At 38.6% G+C, this 20,849-nt stretch overlaps 1 protein-coding gene across 22 annotated transcripts in view; it reads left to right on the top strand.

Moving 5' to 3' along the window:
• The window catches only part of LOC121285500 (lysine-specific demethylase 2B-like), a 248,035-nt gene that overhangs the window by 108,114 nt on the left and 119,072 nt on the right, over positions 1–20,849 (top strand). For all 22 annotated transcript variants that reach the window (XM_041202006.1, XM_041201998.1, XM_041201999.1 and 19 more), the window contains 5 exons: positions 3,260–3,353; positions 5,700–5,853; positions 8,232–8,347; positions 14,802–14,928; positions 18,400–18,875. In XM_041202006.1, the coding sequence (XP_041057940.1) occupies positions 3,260–3,353; positions 5,700–5,853; positions 8,232–8,347; positions 14,802–14,928; positions 18,400–18,875 (967 nt within the window). The remainder of the gene's footprint in view (positions 1–3,259; positions 3,354–5,699; positions 5,854–8,231; positions 8,348–14,801; positions 14,929–18,399; positions 18,876–20,849) is intronic.

Genomic DNA, 20,849 nt, shown 5'->3' with positions numbered 1-20,849 from the left:
TATATATATATATATATATATATACGTTATGTATACTTCTTGAAATTTTGTTTCTGTTCCAATTTTCTCTCTTCTCAAACCCAAGCAGCCATTTTTCATGTGCAAGCCTGGACAGTGAGGGATGGCAAGCTGTTTGATTGTGAGATGTGCCTCACAGTGAGACCCAGTCTTGTCCTCATGCAATAACCACACATGTGCATTTACCAGGGGTTTGCTGGACGTCAAACAGGAACATCAGCTGATTACGTTTTCTCTGTTATCTGATCTCGAACCCAGTTCATGAAGATCTGTTGTGGCTCCCCAACTGACATACTGATAGAGGTTAACTAGCTCAACACACACCCATCTAAAATAAATGTGTGGATGTTTTTGTTACGATAGTGGACGAAAAAAACTTGATATGAATGAGCTAAGTATTCTTAAGATAATATCATAGACCTTATTTTGCATACCCAGGGAGGTTGCATGAGAAACTGGCAGATAACCCTCATTAAATAAATGTGATGGAATCCCTACTGTCTTTCCAGTCTTACTACAGAGTTAATATGTTCCCCTACTGTGCCCATAGCTCTTCAACTGACACCTGGATCTGACAAAAAGCCTAATTGACTTCAGTTCACTGTTTTATTCCTTAAGGTATTGGGTGTATTAGTCATTTTAATTGATTTTCTATGGAAATGTTTGTATTTATTGTGACAGGAAGTATATAAGTGCTAGTTACCTTTTCTGAAACGTATTATTAGAGTCTTATGCCTGTTAGTGACAGTGATGGATCTCCTATCCGATAGTGTGTGCTGGAAACGTAAAAGCACTTTTGGTAATACTGATTGCTTCAGTTCACTTTGTGAATGATAGAATCCTTAGTTCGCCTTTTAGGCCATGGAAAAGACCCATGAACACAATTAAAGTGCAACTCGGCAATGGGTTTCAGCCGAGCAAATTTAGTGTAATAAACAAAGTGATCTGATTGGCAAGGTGAAATTCAGCATTAAAATTATTTGCCTTCACCTGAGCTTTACTAAAGAGGTGACAGACAGCACAGTAGCAGTAGTTGTAGATGCCAGTGCATAAATGGGCAGTTGTGTTATAAAAATGAACTGTAACAAAAATAGGTTCAGGGATTGAGAGGTCGATTTTTTTAATGCATTTTGAGATATTGTCCTACCACCATCTCTATAATTCTTTTTCCAATTAGTTTTATAACTGCATTAGTGGGACATGGTCATGATAATAACCCTTTTGCTAGATAATTCTTTCAGTTCTTTTTCGCATTTCCTTAACATCCACACAGATTTTAAATTCTAAATCTTTTGCAACATTAGAGTAATCTGTAAACATAATTCAGTATTCTGATTATTTTAGAAATAGTTTTTGTGTACTTTACTATGGTAATGCTAAGATTACATTCAGAAGTACACTAGAAATAACCGCCTTTTTGTTTATTTTCTGATATGAGCTGTATTATTTCTATTTAAAATTAAGATCCAAAACACTCTTACCTACAAGCTTACGTACAGAGCCTGACCCAGTGTTCTGTAGTGGCTAACTACAGGGAGACTTCCTCTTTAATTGTGAAATAACAGTTCATGGTTATGTAAGCCAGTCTGTTTTCTGAAATAGGTTATTCAGGTCCACACAAGTTGTGGTTTTGATGGGCACCCAAGTCTCTTTCGCAATTGCTCTACAAGGAACATGGAGGGTCTAGTTACCATTGCTGATTCAGGAGAACTGTAACAGTAACAACGGGGAACAAAGACTATTAGACCCTGTAAATTGCCTGAGCTGTCTTCATGACATCAGTGCATATCTTTCTGTCAACCTCAATCCTGGATCCTGTTGCTAGGCAGCGGACTTCTCCTTACCAGAAGCAGCTCTGATCCGCAGACTGCTGCTGTTGCCACCTGGTACAGTCCTTTACAGCCTATCAGCAGAGGAGAGTGTGCATTGCCTGCATAGTGCTTAGATTTTATCTCTAAAATGAAGGCAATAAGTGAAGAGAAGATGAGACAATAAATGATCTTTAGAAGAGTTCAGCAACGCTGACACAACATAACCCACAAAAAGCAGCAACCGGAGTAATGGTGGGTTCACATTAACAGCTGAATTATTTCTAAGGTGCATGGAGCATCAGTTCAGTGTGATTCAGCCATTAGTTACAGCTGACGGCTGCTGCTGAACCTAACAGGACTGGGGAATCATGCAGTGAGCGTAAGGCAGCAAATCTTTGCAGCAGATTTATTTGATCATCCTACAGATGTGCAATTAGATTTTTCTATTTTTTTTAGAAATACTTATTTATATGTGTGGATGTTGGCCTGTGATTATATGTATTGGAAGCATAATTGATGAATGCTGATATGTGATTGCATTGTAAGTATTTTGCCCTGCTGTTTGGTACACTGTAACCAGGGCACTATAATTGGCTTTTTCTGTGCACTTGTGAAATTGGGTGCAGCTGCTGTACTGATATGCAATAGAATTGAATTGCAGAAAATTATTTTCCACACACACAAATGTGTAACAAAGTTCACATGCTTGTGGGCCATAAATTTGCTCGCTGGATTCTACAACTAGTTTAGATGTGTACAAGTAGAAGCTCTACGTTAACAGATGGAAGTAATTTTATAATAAATTTACTCCTCCCAATTTATATGTCATTAGGAGAGCACTTAGTCATTTTCCATTAACATGCAGGCATCTTAAAACTGAGAATTTGTTTTTCAATTTGAATGCTGCATTTATGAGATAGATTACAGAAAATATTGATATTTTCTTTTGTGGAAATGAAGGATCAACCAACGTTTCTTAAACATTGGAACAATTTTGGTTTGTCCCTTTAATTCAATGTACTTTGAACTTTTAATTAATAACTGATTCCCATTTGGAATTCCCATCTTTTACGCAATTTCTAGCAGATCAATTTCACTTTAGTCTTGAAACACAGCTGCAGTATGGTTCTCAATGATGCAGTGAGGACCATACATCATTTGCTGATTTCCTTGGAGGGCAAAAAAAAAAATTGGATTGAAACCCAAAAATAAAAATTACTTATCTTAAAACATGTTAGGTTTAATGAGCAGTACAGTCATGTTCAAAGCAGACACCTTGCATGAAATGTTCTGTCCTTGTTGACCTCCATCATGTCATTAGAGGACATTACTTGCTGCTGTTCTTGGTCATGATTGAATCCTCATGTAGGTCAACAACTTGCTGATTGCTAAAGCATGAAGTGATTAATTGTTAAATGCTTTCTCTGCAGGTACTGCTTAATGAGCGTCAAAGGATGCTACACAGATTTTCACATTGATTTTGGTGGCACTTCTGTCTGGTATCACATTCTTCGAGGAGGGAAGGTAAGCCGTTGTTTATTTGCGATATTTGAGCTGTTAATTTCAATTTAATAAACTTGAAAAGTGAGGGGTTTATGTACACAACTGTGCTGACCAGGGTGATATTTTAAAGCAAAGATTATTTTAAACATGGTTTAACAAATGAGAGGAACATTTTTGGGCCAATAAAAGCCAAAATGTTTCACCTGACTGCATTGAATTAATTGCTCTAGAACAGAAATTGGGACACTCTCCAGACACTCCTGCTGGAAAGGGAGATGTTTGGATATGGAGTATGGGTAGGATATGCTTGGCTTTGATATCCTCAGTGGTTTGGAGTGGCAAGTTGTCTTCTGGTGCCAACTTGCATTAAGAATAGTTAGTTAGATGAGGTATTGGAGACGCTTGTGAAAACACGACCCAGCAAAAGTTACTGGCTCCAGAACAGGAGTGGAGTAATGTAGTAATCTCCCCTCCCAGAAAATATACCAACCAGCCAAATTTTTTATATGCTTTACAATATGATTTCCCATGATAACCTTGCAGCATTAATTTGTTAAACAATTTGAACTAGTTGAGAGTGCCATTTTTACCCTCATGTAGATAGTGGAAGTTGAACTGCACTGCTTAGCAGTTTAGCTACATGAGCTGGGTTTTCATTGTTTTCCCGTGGACTTGGCTGTTTCATTGCTGCAAAGTGTGAGTATGTTGGCGCACATGGAATGGAAAGTTGTGTACTTTGCATCAGAACTGTCCACATGTCATATTCCTGATGAATGGGTGGAAACAAGATGCCCTTTCCAAGTTGGGTGGAGGGCAGGGGTGTAAATTACAAGCCAACATTGATAGCACTCTTAAGAGTTGGTCAAAGTCAAAGACCCAGAAACCAATAACCTGTTCAGTTTCTCCGATGGTGAGAGTTCTGTAGTCAAGCTGGCCTAAGGCAGCCTACAAGTTAGGTTATCTATACAACATGGCAACTTAATCAAAATACTCTGGAGGAGAATTTTAATTGTTTGCTATTTATAGTGAAATAAAAGACATAACCTAATACAAACCTTTTGATTTCATTATAATTAACAAAAGTGGAAATCCTACCCCTATTTTTTTTCAAACGTGTTTTTCTACGTTAATGGCACTATATAAATTCAAGTTTTTATTACTGTGACACGGGCAAATTAATGTCACTTGCAAAGCTATTTGAAGCTGCAGTGTAATGACATATAGTGCCTGCCATATTCTCTTCTGTACGCTCAACATGTCTCAGAGCAGTTTTTTTGGGCGGGTTGTTTTTATTTAAAGTTTCTTTGAAATGTAGCAAAGCAATCTTTCCAAAGCCTCTTTTAATCTGTTTTCTTGCCCCTCCTTTTTTTGGAATCGCTTGTACCAGACACTCTGTCAAGAATGAACCCCCAACTTCTATTACAGATCTAATAAAAGTAAATCCTTGACAGTTACCAAGTTATTGTTTTTGTTCCTTCTCACTCACCCCTTCTGCTCCCTCCCACTTAATTGTGAAGTTTGGTCCCTCCCTTGGTAATGCAACAGAGATTGGCCCTCACTGTGGAAAATAGCAAGTGGAAATCTGCATCCTCCTTCCTAAGCGTACAGTACAATTGAGCCTTCACAAGCTTTGTTATTTTGGAAATGTCATGATATAACGATGTGGAAGTTGTGGCAGTAGAACAGGAGAAATTGGAGTGGTGAACTGTGCGGTGATCTGACCTATCTCTCTATCCCCTTCTATCAAAGAATCACTTGTTAGTTGAATGTTCAGTTAACCCACAACCAGAAGAAATGGCATATATCACCCAGTCATACCTCCTACTGCTGTCTCTGGTTGATCTTGGAAAAAAAAATCACCATTTGAGTTGCTTAAGGAATTGTGTAATGGGACATGAAGTAAATGGCTATTATTATAACTCTATATATATTAAGATATCTATATCTTCGATATCTTTTAATATCAATATATCTCTATTTTTAGTTATGCATAAATTGAAGATAGCTCTAGTATCATATGCATATATATTTTCAGTTCTCATGCAGAGTTTTGAGCCACAGGAAAGCATATCAAAATTAGCATGTATAATTTTCAAGCCCTCTGGAGTATTTAGTACTTTGTTTGAGGGTTTGTAATATTCTAAGTAATTAATGACGTGGACCATTGAAAGATCATTACTGCATGTCACATTTTTAAAAAAATTACAATTTAAAATTGAATCTTATTTTACCTGCGATCTTTAGAGGCTTAAACAACTATTGGAGTATTTAGTTTAAAATTTCACTGATGTCTTTAAAATTTGTAACAGTGTAAAATGTGACCATTCTGAAGAAATACCGGTTTTATAAGCAGTCTGTCTCATTCAGGTTTTCTGGTTAGTTCCCCCTACGTCACACAATCTGGAGATTTATGAAGAGTGGGTTCTGTCAGGAAAGCAAGGCGATATTTTCCTTGGGGACAGAGTGGATGGATGCCAACGGATTGAGTTAAAACAAGGATATACATTTTTGATCCCTTCAGGTAACTGAAGACATCTATTATTATTTGTCACTTTGCATTACCTACACCAGCAGATTGGAGGAGGGTGGGGTTTGTAGGTGCATACAACCTAAGTGAATCTGGAAAAAAAAGACATTCCTTTGTGTGCTGCCCTTTTAGCTACTGCTTCAAATATGTGGGGGATAAAGTACTGTAAATAAATCAGTTTCACTGAATCATTCTTAGCTGTCAGCCATTTATACTTGAGTGGCTGATTGCATCATCTAGCATAGTTACAGGCTGTAATGTTACTCAGCATTATCTTTGCTGTATTTAACTGTATTTGTACATACTTGGATGTGCTTATTAACATCTCACTGAGATACATATCACCTGTAACAGCAGATGAAGTTCATTTTTTGTTCAGTTTGACTTGGATTGTTTTAGTAAGAGGGTCAACCTCTTAGTTTCCAGTAGTGTTGTGTCTGGAGATTGAGTTTTTAAATGAAATTTCATCTGTCCTATTCCATTTGTGCATCTCTGGAAAGCCATTTCCTTTATCATCTGAGGGATAGCAGTCTGATTTGTCGTCAAATGGCTTGAAATGAACGATTCTAAAAGATCACGCACTACTATATGCACTTCATGTGACATGACTGCAAGATATTCACTCTTCATTCCTCCCCCCACCTCACACACACACAATTTTATAGCAGTGTATCTTCAGAATTTTTCCTGCTGCATAGCTTTAAGGCAGTTTCTATTATAGTCAGTAAAGTGGTTGAGATACTTGCAGAAAATATAACTCCTCTGACCTCCTATCTTATGTCAGTGTGCATGGTACGATAGTAAAGATTATTATATAGTAATAAGCTGTAAATGTCCTGCATTATTTGGATGCTGCCATTGTTACACTGATGTACCTTGTTGATTAATGAGAGGTGACAGATCCTGAAAGCATTGGTATGTCACTGAGAGAGGATATTAACAGCTGATGCCTGTGATTTCAAAGTGCATTTTACTGAGAATGTACTTTGCTTTTTACTTCAATGCTTTTGTTTTTTCCTCATCTTTATTAAAGCACTGCTGTAAGGATAAGGGAAAGAATTAGATTTTTAAACATTCATATTCCTTCTGTTTTTGCAAATATCTAATGCTCTGATTCAGATGAAGCCAATCTTCTATATAGCCAAAGCCTTCTCAAGCCTTTTTGTTACTAGCAAATTAAGGTTCTGGGTAATACAGTGCCTTTGAACCCCTAGTGTGAAATGCTGAGGGGAAGTGTTGGCCACCCATGGTTGTGTATTGTCCTCGTTGCCTGCCTCCTATTCATCAGACACTGACTTCAGTCAACAATGATATAGTGCAATAAAATAAATGCCCTTCCCCTCCCTGTCGTGCAACTGTATGACCAGTGATTAGCCCGTGGTGCAGACTGTATCTAACAGATGATCATTTTTTGTATAAAAATATAACAGAAGATACAAAGCAAAATTTAGCTGAAGTTGATGTAGATAATCAATGCTGTTAACAGAATTGCTGTGGTATCTTGGTTACATATTGAATTAGAGCAGGGATGCCCAACCATTTAGCGCAGATACGCATTCAGAAACAATCGGGAAACCTCGTCCGATTGCACTTTTCCATGAGGCCCAATGTACAAAATTGCAAGATTTCCAAACACAAGCAAGACCTCCAAATGTGAGACCCTCAAAAACATACAAAGCGGAATTCCTCGACAAATAACAAGATTCCTATGCAAAACAAAATGAGACCTGGTACACAAAATTGTAAGACACCTATCACCCACCAAAAAAAGTGAAACCTCCCCATCCCCAAAACCTGAGCCCCACGTCCTCCTTTCTTCTGCTTCCCTTTCCTTTTCTTTTTCTCCCTCTCCGCAAGGCCTGGAATACTTTTTTAAATTCCTGGACCTGTTGGACTGATAAATGCTGCACCCTGATTAGTTAAAACTTTAAAGAGCTGCTGATCAAAGCTGCTGAAGTTAGTTTTGCACACACAACCAGCAGAGCTGTATGCACCAGATCAGAGGAGATGATCAGGAGATTTGGCCTGAGGGCTGTGTTTTATTGTAATAACTTGCCCTCTCTGCTTGGAGTCTTTTCACACATTTATTTAAATTTAATGAACTCACAGATACAGTGATCTAGTTACAAATAGAATTTTTGTGACTCTTCCCCAGTGTACCCTAACCCCTCTCCTCCTCTTGGATACAGTTCCACAGTTGCTAATGGCCCTTCAGTACTTTTCCAAGTGTTCATTCTTCTTCTGATACCCTAAATGGTGAGTGTCGGTTAGGGTGTTTGCTTAACACTTTTAATAAAACTTTTTTTTAAACTATCTAATGGACAATCTTCAAACTGCAACAAAGATCACAAGTCCTATCAATTTACTTTTAGGATGGATTCATGCCGTATACACGCCAGTAGACACATTAGTTTTTGGTGGAAATTTCCTGCACAGCTTTAATATTCCTATGCAGCTTCATATCTACGGGATTGAGGATCGAACTCGGGTAAGTCATCTCCTCGATGATTCAGCTTTATTAAGTGCAGACTTGAAGTAATTTTCCCCCCTATAGTTATTTCCTCTGCTTGTCTGAAGATGTTGTCTCTCCTGGAATACAGTTCCATCGTACATCTGGTACATTGAGCACTCATTTTTCATGTATAAATTTTGTGAATTTTAGCGCAGTTTAACTGGTGGTGAAGTAGAGAGGGGAAGTTGTTTTACAGCTGACCCTGACCCTGTTCTTCCCAGAAGTCTCCACACGTGCACTTTCCAGCAGGGGTCACAGGATATCAATAAGGGATGGGAACTTCAGCTGACTTTTTCTTCATCCAATAATGGGATAATTCTAATACCCCGATTTGGGAGCTGAATTGAGCTAATCACCTAACAGCATCTGCCAGAGAATTCAACCTGTGACTGTCCCGCTGTGTGTGCCATAGTGCTAGAGTGGATGGGGCATTAATCTACCGAATAATCATAGGAACTTCAAGCACCCTGTATTCTAGTTGTCTCTTTTCTTCCCCCTCCCTCACATCCACCCCATTCCCTTCAAATAAGGATAATTTATTGAAAATTTGGTTAGCAGGCCAAGTTTTTGCACGAGCTAAATGTAGTGTTAGAATATATTTATGGTTAATACTCAGAATGATCTTTCTAGTTCAAAAGTTCAGATACTTTTTGTAATGGTAATTGCAATACTCTTCAGTTCTGTGGTTTTAATTTATTTATGTGAAGAGTATTTCTAAAAACTCACTAGATTTCTGAATCCAGATTATTTCTAAAGCCCCAACTGCTTTTTTAGGAAAATACAGCGTAACTTTTGGTTAAGCTGATGTAAAGGGTTTAACATGTTTACTGCCCCGCTACAGATTTATTTGTTCCACAGAAGATTCTTGCCTATTTTTTGATCGCGTTTCAAAGGCAGATACCAGAACAATAATCTACAACAGGAGACATACGACTTCAGAAAAATGTTTCAACATTAAGTTATAATGAATAGATTTGGTCAAACCAAATGAACTTGCATAGACCTCCTGGAAAAGTGTACTTTGTAGTTCGACTCAGCAGTGCTGTTCTGTGCTGCGCAAGCTAATATCAGCAGTGGCATACCTGTGTCCTAAGGCCTCACTACGGATCCATGAATCAGTGACTCCAGCTGGAAAATGCACATAGGTGGATGGGTTGATGAGAACAGGATCACGCTCAGCTGTATTATCCTTTGTGGTCATTTATTGTCTCAGTTCAAACTTGGACAATAACCATTTTGATGAAGTACTGCAAGCCTGGTGGTACCCATCGATCTGTAACTGGAGTTGACATTTTCAGGCAAGGATGCTTAAAAAAAAAATTCTCACTTTTCATCAGACTAAAAGTCATGTGGAAACTCATTGAAAAGAATGACAAATATGTGCCTTGGGAACTAGCAACATTGTGCGTGATCCTTGAATTGGTAACCCACTTCCCCCCTCCATTTGTGAATCTTAGTCATATGGCAGCTATTAATCTACCTCTAACTAGTGAACTTGGCATCTGCATCATATCCCAAAATGGAAATCAAAATTCTTTGTATTCTGCTTTTAGAAAGGATGTGTGGTCATAGTGAGGATGCAAATTTAGTGACATTCTGCAAATTCTGTTAGGGCAACAGCTTTTTATGTGCTGTAAAGTAGTTTTTGGTGCTGATGCAATTCAGATGGCATCATAGGTTCCCATTGTGTCAGGTGATGCCGAGTCATACAGAACAGGATGACCCTGAGTTTGGTCCATGGTCTTTGATGAGTTATCTCATCTCAGCCAGGTCATTGAGAAGCACATTAAAAATTTTCTACCATGTTTCCAGGCTAGGAAGGAGAAAAATCAATGAGGCTTGTCATCCCTAATTGATAAGCAATTAACTCTCCAGTTTGTGTCTGGAAAGCCAGCTAAGGTCAGGCTGCTTTTGATGTCAAATAGTTTGCCAAATGTTCTGAAGAAGAGTCATATTTAACTCAAAACACTTCTCCCTCCACATATGCTGTCAGACCTGCAGGGTATTTCCAACATTTTTTGTTTTATTTCAGATTTCCAGCATCTGCAGTATTTTGCTCTTATTATAATGTCAACAGTTGTTGCTTAGATTGAGATGTGAAGAGTAGCCTCTTGAGCGAGAGCTCCTGGCGCCAGTGGAATTATGCACGAGCATGGATTGGAATAGGAATCAAAGCCTTTGGTTTTGAAAAGTGGATCTGACTATACCATTTGTTGTAATTGGAATCCCCATTGAAAATAATGTATCATAACATTGGCAGTGTACATTGCTGTAAGTTTGCTTTATCTCTGGAAGCAAGTACTTAATTTTTTTTTAAAATACAACTGGGTCCAATCTCCCTTGATGCAATGAAAGTAAAAGTTCCTCAGCAATTTGACTGTACAAATAGCTGATGGGCACCAGTATGATTTCAAGGTTATCTCTAAGATAAATTTCCACATTTGTGTAGCAGAAATTTAATAATAATTTAAAAATAACAAGAAGTGAAGTGCACTCCTGTTCTTGTTTAGCTAGGTACTGTTGATGTGCTTGTTACCAGCCTATCTAGTATTTTGTTACATTGGCACATTAACTAAAATCTCTTCTGAGAAATTCTCCATTGTATTGAAATTTGATGTTTCTGTAAGTGTGCAACATCTTTGTCAAATAACAATGTGCCTGACAAGATCGTTATTGATACTGAGAAATTTGTTGGCTTGACAGTAGAGAATCATGTTGCTTGTAGTCAGATATTTGATTCTTTCTCAATGAATATTTATTTACCTTGTACTCTAAACTGTACTTGTCACTTAGGTGTGGTATGTCATTGACATAGCTTAGAAAAGGGCTTATGACCGTAATCTTTCCACATGATGTTGGGAGAGGGGATGCAGAGTACATTCGGAGAAAATGAATAGAGAAGCTTACCTGGATCATTCTTGTGCTTGATCTGCCAGTTACTGGGAGTTATTGCCAACTACCTGGGAGCAGGTTAGATTTGGCCCTTCAGATGAGAAGTTATGGCGTATAAGGGAACATAGGATGCAGTCAAACAAGGGAGTAATGAATATTTTAAATCGTATACCAAGTGACTAATTTCATACATGCATTGTTAGAAGATGACTATTTAGTCATGATATGAGTTGAACTGAATTCTAAACCTGAATTGACCATTCTACACTTTAGATAGGCCTTTTGATTTTAAGGGCATTGTGCTGTTCCATTCAGCAAAATTTCCTCCTATCGTGATTACAGTTTGATTCATTGGTGTAAGAAATTAAAGATGATCTATTGTTTTTTTCCACCAATTTTCTTCCCTCCTCTCCTAATGGTGTGGGCTCTTTGTTGCACACGTGCGTACACACATGCACATGCACACAGACACAGACATACATACCCCCTGCCTCCAGAAAGTGTTTAAGTATGGTTTCCCATGTGTGCACTTCAAAAAAGACTGACTCTCAGCCTCCAGTCCTTGTCGACTTTGTGCTATGCCACCTGCCACTCAAAAGCAAAGTGAAACAGAAAAGGACAGAAATAGGGAGAGAGAATAGGAGGAGAAGTGGACAGAAAACACAATATCAAAATGACACAGGTAAGAGAGAGACATGCAACACCATGGGAGATCCACCATTGTGTGTATTGTCTGTCTGTCTATATCTCTCTCTATCTTTGCAAGAAAGATTACTAGCCACTTCCTCAGGATGAAAATGTCTTTCAGTTTTTTACATGCTTGTGAGATAGGTGGTCTGTTGCATCTGTTTGATTCTATTCCTGCTGTGGGGTAAGCACTCTCAAGATAGTGATATATCATCATATAAAAGTCAAAACAAAGGCAGTTATTATCCATGCTTCTTGAGATATGTGACACTGCTGCACAGTAGCTAAGGATTGCAGATAAGATCTCTTGGCATTTTGGCTTATTCACAAGGCTGTTAGCATTCAAAGTTTCAAATCTACATATATTCTCATTCCTACCATAAATATGCAATATTGATATTTCATGAAGAAATTAGTTGAATATTTCTTTGTAAATTTCAAACTTGCATATATTTTGCATTGTTGAAAATTACAGTTCAATTTTTTAAAGGCTGGTGGAGCTTGCAAACACTTTGGAAAATGCCATTTTTTTTTAGACTCCCACTCTTGTGAATTCTCACACTGTACTCCAAGAAAAATAAACACGTAAGATTTTAACATTCTTCCCCTTGGTCAAATGCAGGTAGGTAGTTTGTCACAAGTTTTGTTTTGTATGTGACAGCTGAACTCTTAAATGGGTCTGTTCTGGTTGGAAGCAGACCACAATAATCTTGATTTATAAAAACTAGTTTACTTTTGTAGAATTAGTACATTGAGGACTGCTGTACAAAAATGTTGTGTTTTGCTTCTGTTTAGAAATCTGAGTAATTGCTCTACAAATGTTAGTCATTACTGTAACAAAGCACCAATGTCTGAAAAGTTCCAGGAAGTACCATAGGGCACTGTGTGGTGTGTGTGTGTGTGTGTGTCCATCAGGTGCCTGTTGGTAATCTCAAATTCTCAACTCTGAACTCTGACCTAGACCAATTGTTCAGTTACAGTTTTTGGTTTGCTGACCCTGAATTATTGCTCAACATTAAAGCCAAAAGTAAAAAGTCTTGGGTTTGAGCAATCAAATAGAAGATGTGCTAACATTGTGCCTCTCACTGAAGAGTGAATTGTTGAAAAGGAAATCTTAAACTTGATTTCATCATCAATATTGTTTAGCCATTAGATTAAGCCTTTAAGAAACTAACTGGGAAGAGTCTTTTGGCTCCTAAGACTGCAGAACATGATCACTGTAAATCCAGTTTGTGATTTAGTGATGGTTTGCTGAGTTGGTGCAGCAATTACTAAGGTACTGGCAAGATTGTGCTCACAGCTCCCCAGAAGACAAGTTGCTGATTTCAATCAGGTGGACTTGAGGGAAAATACCCCATCAAGAGGTTGACACCCAAAGGAGATGGGAACAAAGAAAATTGGTGAGAAGATAAACGAAAGAACCTTAAAAAATATCCTTGAATAAGCTAAACTGTATTATTATGTTGTATTGTTTTGAAAATTCTGCTCATTGGGTTGCTATTAATGGGCCTTTTAATTTGGATGTTCTGTCAGGGTGTAACTTATTCATTTTAAAGGAAAATGTGTTTTCTTGGTAGCTCGGGACAATGAAAGATTTGTTCTGGCTGTCACAGTCAATTGAAGATGTGTAAATAATGAAATATTTTGTTTAGACTTCAAGACATGCTTGAAATAGTCATTCAAGACACTATCAATAGAAATGGGTTTCATTTGGTTCCAAGTCGTGACATTAATCCAGATGACTAATGCCCTGCCTTGTACACCAGATACTGTGACAAAAATGTGTACAATTTTACATTTAAGGCACCTTCTGAACAACGTTTCCTTAAAACACATTGGGGAGTATTTACACTGGGTGTTCTCAATCTCTCACCTTGACTTTGGTGATGGCCCTCAACAGAAAAACTGAATAAATTACCACTTTCAGCCAGTTACTCAATTTCTTTGGATGTCCAGGTGAATCGGAGCAGCAGAGTTTGATCAAAGATCATTATTCGTTCATAAATGTCCTGTTGTTTCCCCTTCTAAACTTTCTCCACATCGCTCCTTTCCACCCTCTCCTCCCCAGCTCCATTAAAGAAGGTGCCAACTGGCTTTCAAGGTGCATATTGAACTATATTCAGCAGAGGGGAAAGCCTAAATTGGTTTAGGAATACGGCGTTAACATATAAATCTCCATCATTCTCCTTTTTGTTTGTAAAATTCAGATACTGTGCATTATGGGTACTGCATTTTATGAACATAAACTGGTGCAAACTTGCACAAGTATTGTTGGGCACTTAAGTCCTTAGTATTGCCTGGCCTGCGGCAGCATTGTTTTGATGCAGAAAGGGTGAACTTGGATTCAATGATGTAAGAAATTGCTTCTAAAAATGTGACTGATTACATTCCTTTTGGATGATGAGTGTCCCTGCGGCAAACTTACTAAAAAATGTAATTATTGCAATATTTCTATATTGAAGTATGTGTTGTTAATACATTTCAAGCAAACACTGGAACATTAATAAATGCTCACGTGCACTGCCTCATAATGAAGTGTAAATTGATGTAAATCAGTGTATTTCACAGAATTGATTCCCTCATCCCAACAAAAAATCATGGATATGAAATGTTTGTTACGCTGCATGAACTTAATTATTTTTTTACAATTCACACAATCTACATTAAATATTTTCTAAAATAAATGTGCACTCCCCAAGAAACAGCTTGGATGCGTTTTCCTTGGCCATCTCCACCCTACACCATGGCCATTGCTAAAGCTCTCTGCTGTGCCTGCACTAGTAGGTTTATTTTGACAATTCTCCTTTTACTATAAGCTGCATTCTGTATGTAAATATTCCTTGTTTTTCAGGTTAATGCCAAGTTCCGCTATCCATTCTACTATGAAATGTGCTGGTATGTCCTGGAAAGATATGTGTTCTGTTTGACAAAACGGTCTCATCTCACCAAACAATACCAGAGGGAATCAATGTTAATTGGTAAGCGACCAGCAGTAGTACATGTGTTCACATGAAGTGTTTCAGGCTATTATTAAGTATTTGCAAACGGATAAAAGGTCATTAGCAAATTCCATAAAATATGCACTGTCTTTCAGCAGACTAACAATAGCTTGATTGGAGCTAAGTAATTGAGTTGCTCCCCTAATGGCCCAGCTTGTTTATCATGTGGTGGTTGGATCATTTTAACCAGTAAGGTCGCTGGTATGTATTAAGTCAGGTGCTCTCAACTAGGGTAGAGTTAGGGACATGGAAACAATCAGTAAAGGAGGAGAAAATAAGCAAGTGTTCATGCTTATGTTTGATAGTCAGTAACCCCAGCTGGCAATTTATTTGTCTGAACTGGATGCAGATAGAATTGGACTAGATTATGATGCCTCTGTAGTTGAATAACATCCCCGATGCATAGTTAAGGCTCAGACATGAAAAATGGTTACTTGGGTGAGCATGACTGGCATCATGGAATGACACTTTAGTAAGGAGTCAGATTAAGGAGAAAGGGGCTAAAAATAACATGAATAAAATTAGGAAAAAAAATTAGAACTAAATTAATTAGCAGAAAATAATTCTTTATCTCCTGACCTAAACTTAGACAGCATTAATACAATTACTAATTAGAACGCTTGCCATTTAGTGATGGCTTTTTTCTTCTGAGAACAAGATAGTCTTTTTCTCAATGCTGTTTCACTTCCCCCCTCATCTTTTCGAACCACCCAATCTTTAGGTGGAATGGACAGGTGCACTGTTCTCAGGCATTGTCATTGGTCTTTTTGCCTGGATGCCATAGAACGCACAGGAGTGGACTGATGAAAACTCGCTCATTAATCACTATGAAAATTATGTTTGAAATTTATTTGCAATTATATGTTTATAACTGTGTGGCTGAGCAGGAAACAGTATTTTTTTTAAAGCCTTTATTGTGCCATCTCTTTTCTCTCAAATCAAAGCGTAAAACAATTCATTTGCCTTCACTACAAATTTTTGTAGCAGTGCATTTGAGCACCCTTGCTGTTTGCTTTTTTCCATTTTTTTCTCCCCTGATGCACATGTGACAGATGCTTATCCAATTCCCTTTTGAATGCCCCGATTGTATCGGCCTCACCACACTCAGGCAGTGCGTTACAGATTCTAATCACTTGCTATGTCAAAGGTTTTTCCTCATTTCACTGTTGATTCTTTTTCCAATGACCTTTTATCGGTATCCTCTGGTTCTTGACCCTTTTTCCAGTGGGAAGGAAAGAAAATTTGTGTGCACCAAACTTGGAAATTGATGCTTAGTCAATTCTGTATGTAACTTTTTTATGTCAGTGCTATAGTCGAGTAGGAGCTCCTTTTTTTAAAAAAAAAGGCCTCCATTAGTCTGTTACGTTGGTCTGTTTACTTTGAGTGCTGTCACTAAGTAAGAATGCCATGTGCCTATAACACTCATAAGCATCTTAAGGTAGCTTATTTACCCCTTGCATCATGTTCTCATCCAAACAAACTGTAAAGGTGTTATACTGTGAAATTTGTATCAAATTTGTGCCAATCCCACGGAATCAATTCTATATTTACTATATAACACTGCCAAACCCAAAATTAGCTCACATAGACTAGTTTCAGTGAGGCCAACTCTCTGTGTTGGAATATCAGTTCCATTTTAGCAGTTGAAACTGGCAAAGCCTCTCGGAAAGTAATGCTTATCATAGAATTTCAACATCATGATGTGCACAAATTAATTCACCTGCTTCAAGCTAGGAGTCAACCTTTCCATGCCTTGGCTCGAAAGACCCAACCTGACATCAGTAAGTAGTTATGAATGGCTGTGCCTGGGTGACTTAAGCTGCGAGCGTGAAGCACTAGTTTCTTTCAAAACTTGGAGTGTCTGTGCAGGTGGACAGGAGATCCCTTGATCTTTTAAATTGTGCCATCGGACCTTTTACGTCCAACAGTGAGGGAAGATGAGGCCTCGCTTTAATATTTTAGCTGAGCAACATCTCTGACAGTACAGCACTCCCTCAGCTCTGCATTGAAGTATCAGCTCATATCATGTGTTCAAGCATATGAACTGGGGCTTGCATCTATGACCACCTGATTTTGAGCCTGAGCAGCTACCACTAATCCAAGACTGACACAAGTTACAGAATTATTAACTTGCAGTTAAGAGATATCCTACATAAGAGCTTTCTTAAGGGCTGTCACAACAAAGACCAGGTTATGCATTACAGTCTCTTCAGGCTTATCTTGCTTCTCCTTGTGGTCCCCTGGATATCCCTGATGGCCTTCCAAGAGGTCCTTGATGATACTTTTTTGCTCAGCTGAGTTTGCTAGCACCTGAAATGCAGCTTTATTATACTAATGGTGCAAAATAAGCAGATATTCAGCATGATGGTTCTGCACTCCAGTTTCTGGTTGACTCCAGCAAAATGGGCCTTAATGACTGGAAAATAGGGCAAATGAGTTATTCTTGTCTAGCAGTGCAACCTCCGTTTTCATGACAACATAAGTTTTGTAGTGCTATTAAAGAGTGAAGCTTTCTACTTTGGGGTGGGGCGGGTTTTGGGGGGAGACAGTGACAAATTTAGCTGTCCCAGTGCTGATTCTTGGGTCAGCTCAGGCAGACGTCAACCCCTGGGTAAGAGAAAGCAAAGGTCAGTCCAGGTTCTTGCTTTCCTGTGACCTCGACTAGGAAGTGTGGGCTTTAGGTGGGAGTAGAACTGAACTTAGATGTGATGGCGTCTAAAGCAGTCAGTTATTTAACTGTGCTTGGTGCTTAAAACTGATTGCCAAAACCATTGGGAAATTAACATTTTGCATTCTTGTGTAAAAGTGCTTTGAAAGGGTATTAAACATATGTGCAGGTATTGTCAGAGACAAAGATGATGATTCTTGTTATTGGAGAGTTTGGTGCTAATACTGTAACTGAAATGCTTTTCATTGTTGTTGTGATTCCCTGTGGAGCCAAGTGGGTGTATCAGTGTGAGGAATTTACAGCATTCTATTAATATTGCGCCAAAAAAATCACTCCTACAAGCAGGTTCTTTTAACCCCTTGCAACTATAGTTTTGAAAATATTTGGTACCGTTGTACTAATGACATAATGTCTAAATTGCCCAGAGTGGTGACTGGAATTTTTTTTGCTGTTGTTACATTGCAAGGCATTTTCCCTGGATGGACGTGACAGCATGTCCGAGGGCTGTTGCAAATCCCTAAAGGAGAGCAATAATTGGGCCTCAGTGCCCTGCCCAAGGAATAGAAAAACAGAAGGTTCCTGCTGCTGACCAATAGCCAATGACTTCCAATTTTGTATCTTGAGATTATTGTCTTCTACATATTGTAACAAAGTGTTGGCTTTGTTCCTAGTTTCCTTAATGTAATCACCTATTAATATTATCCATTATTTAACTTGAACATAATATTTTCCTTTTCTTGATTAATGCTTGACATATTACATTTAAATTTAAATATTCTCAGATACAGAGAAGAAACCAAATACAGAGAGTCCTTCATCAGATTCCCGACTAGACATGGATGAGGAATCTTCTGATGTGCGTGTCAAGGAGGAGAAAGATGAGACAAGAGATAAAATGAGCCTTCAAAGCACAAAAGTATTTGGTGATGATTCGCCTTCTCCAAACAGTGCGCATTCAGAAGGAAATGAAAGCTCTGGGAAGACTCAGAAAATGACAAAGCGTTTAAAGCGGACTTTGTCCAATGACTCAGATGATAGCACCAAGTCACCAATGCTGACAGACTGTCCAAAGACACCAAGCGGATCTCCTGACCCCTCCCAGCCAGTGTCTGAGGGGTCTAACAAATGGATTCATCTGACAGAGTTTGAGTTGAAAGGGTTAAAAGCACTTGTGGAAAAACTGGAGTCCTTGCCAGAGAATAAAAAATGTGTCCCTGAAGGGATAGAAGATCCTTATGCCCTTCTGGAGGATATGAAGGTTAGTGTAAAATGTTTTCAAAGGCTTTGATGCAATTGTTTTTCTGTCTGGAGCGCACAATTTTAATCAAATGCGAGTCATGTTATCATTTCTGATTACCAGTGGCATTTATCCTGTGTTTCAATTTACGTTTTCATAATAATATGACACTAAATTGGTTAATTAATAAAAAGCACAGTATATTAGTCATCTTTTGAGACCCAGGGGATTGACAAAATAAATTGAAAATTCCTTCAATGCCTCTTTAAATTTGATATTTAGGACTTAATGTGTCAGTAATAGTTAGGAAAATCCCATCAGTTTACTAAATATGACAAACAGCTTTTCTGGGTTTGGAGATTGTTAGCCTCTACTGTTTAATTATTCTGCAGGATTTGCAGCAACTCAACTTCGATAACTTGACATACTTCTGCCAAGTGGAATTCTTGTCAATACCGTGAGGATATGTCCTATTAAGGTTTTATCGTGTAAGCGAATGAGTTTCCTCTAACTGTGGAATCTTACCCTGAAGTCTACAAGCACTTGTTGCAGCAGTTTGCAACCTGTGTTTCCTGCTTTCTTAATTGAGCAACTATTAATATTTTCTAGGAAGGAACATTTTCCAGTATGGAAAGATGCCAAACTTGTTATCCATATGATAACAGAATCATAGGCTGATAATCTCCCCACCCCGCCCCCCTCTTCATAGGCTATGGGGGATTTTTAAAAAACACCAGTTGTCTAAAGGATGTGCAGATTGGGACTGAATTTGCCTGACTCTTCCAGCAAACGTCTGCCCCAACCCTGGCGGAGTGGCTTTAAATTTCACCAGGTTCTAGCCATAAACTGGACTTTCCAGTCACATGTTTGTGAAATGGAGGCAGAGAGGCACCTGGCTGGCCTAGAAAATGCCGCTGGCTTGGAGAGCATGGCAACTCCATCTACTGCAAGCTTATGTTTCCTCGGCCCCAACATTTAACATGATGTATGTTTGAAGGCCAGTCCAGTGCAGTCAGATGAGGCACACCAGCCTGCCATACAAGTAAAATGGTGGGCTGCCAATGACCCCATATTCACAGGTTCTCTTTGTGCCACATCACTTGGATATTCATTGTTATACGCATTCTCTGTATTTTATAATAAATCAGACTCTGAAGATATGGGAGAGACTTTGTTGGAGCACCAGCATGTAGTGCTATCCACTGTGGCGAAGAATTTGGTCTTCCTTCCTCAGCCCTTCAACCTCAGATCTCTGCACTCCTCTGAATTTGACCCCAATTTTCTTCACTCCATTGAAATTTTCTTCATCTAAATACTGGGAAGACCGAAACTTTAGCTTTCATTCCTGATTTATCAATTACTTCAGTAGAAGGGTTGTGAATCTTTGGAATTCTCTACTGCAAAGGGTTGTGAATGCTGCATTCTTGAATGCATTTAAGGCTGGGATATTCTCTCAGGGAATTAAGGGATATGGGAGGGCGGACAGGAGAATGGAGTTGAAGCCCAAAATCAGCCATGATCGTATTGAGTGGTGGAGCAGGCTTGATGGGCCTTGTGGTCTACTCCTGATCTTATTTCTTGTGTTCTCGCCTTGGTCACTATCTGAGGCTGAACCAGACCATTCACAACCTTGGCATCCTATTTTGAAATGAGCTTCCAACCACATATTTGCCCCATCTTCAAGACTGCTGCGTTCCATCTCTTTCATACCACAGGTCTCCAGCCCTGCCTCCGCTCATCTGCTGCTAAAACCCTCTTCCATGCCTTTGTTACTTCTAGACTTGACTATGCCAATATTTCCCTGATTGGTCCCTCATCTTCCATAAACTTGAACTCAAAATGTGGGAATGTGAGTAATGTGAAGAGGCTTCAAAGAGATTTAGACAGACTAAGTGAATGGGCAAGAACATGGCAGATGGAACAGAATATGGAGAAATATGAAGTTATCAACTTTGTTAGGAAAAACAGAAAGGCAGAGTATTTCTTAAATGGGGA

Source organism: Carcharodon carcharias, chromosome 13, assembly GCF_017639515.1.
Source record: "Carcharodon carcharias isolate sCarCar2 chromosome 13, sCarCar2.pri, whole genome shotgun sequence".
NCBI classification, from domain to species: Eukaryota; Metazoa; Chordata; class Chondrichthyes; order Lamniformes; family Lamnidae; genus Carcharodon; species Carcharodon carcharias.
Note: the sequence above shows the minus strand (reverse complement) of the source record. Positions and strands in the feature narration are given on the sequence as shown.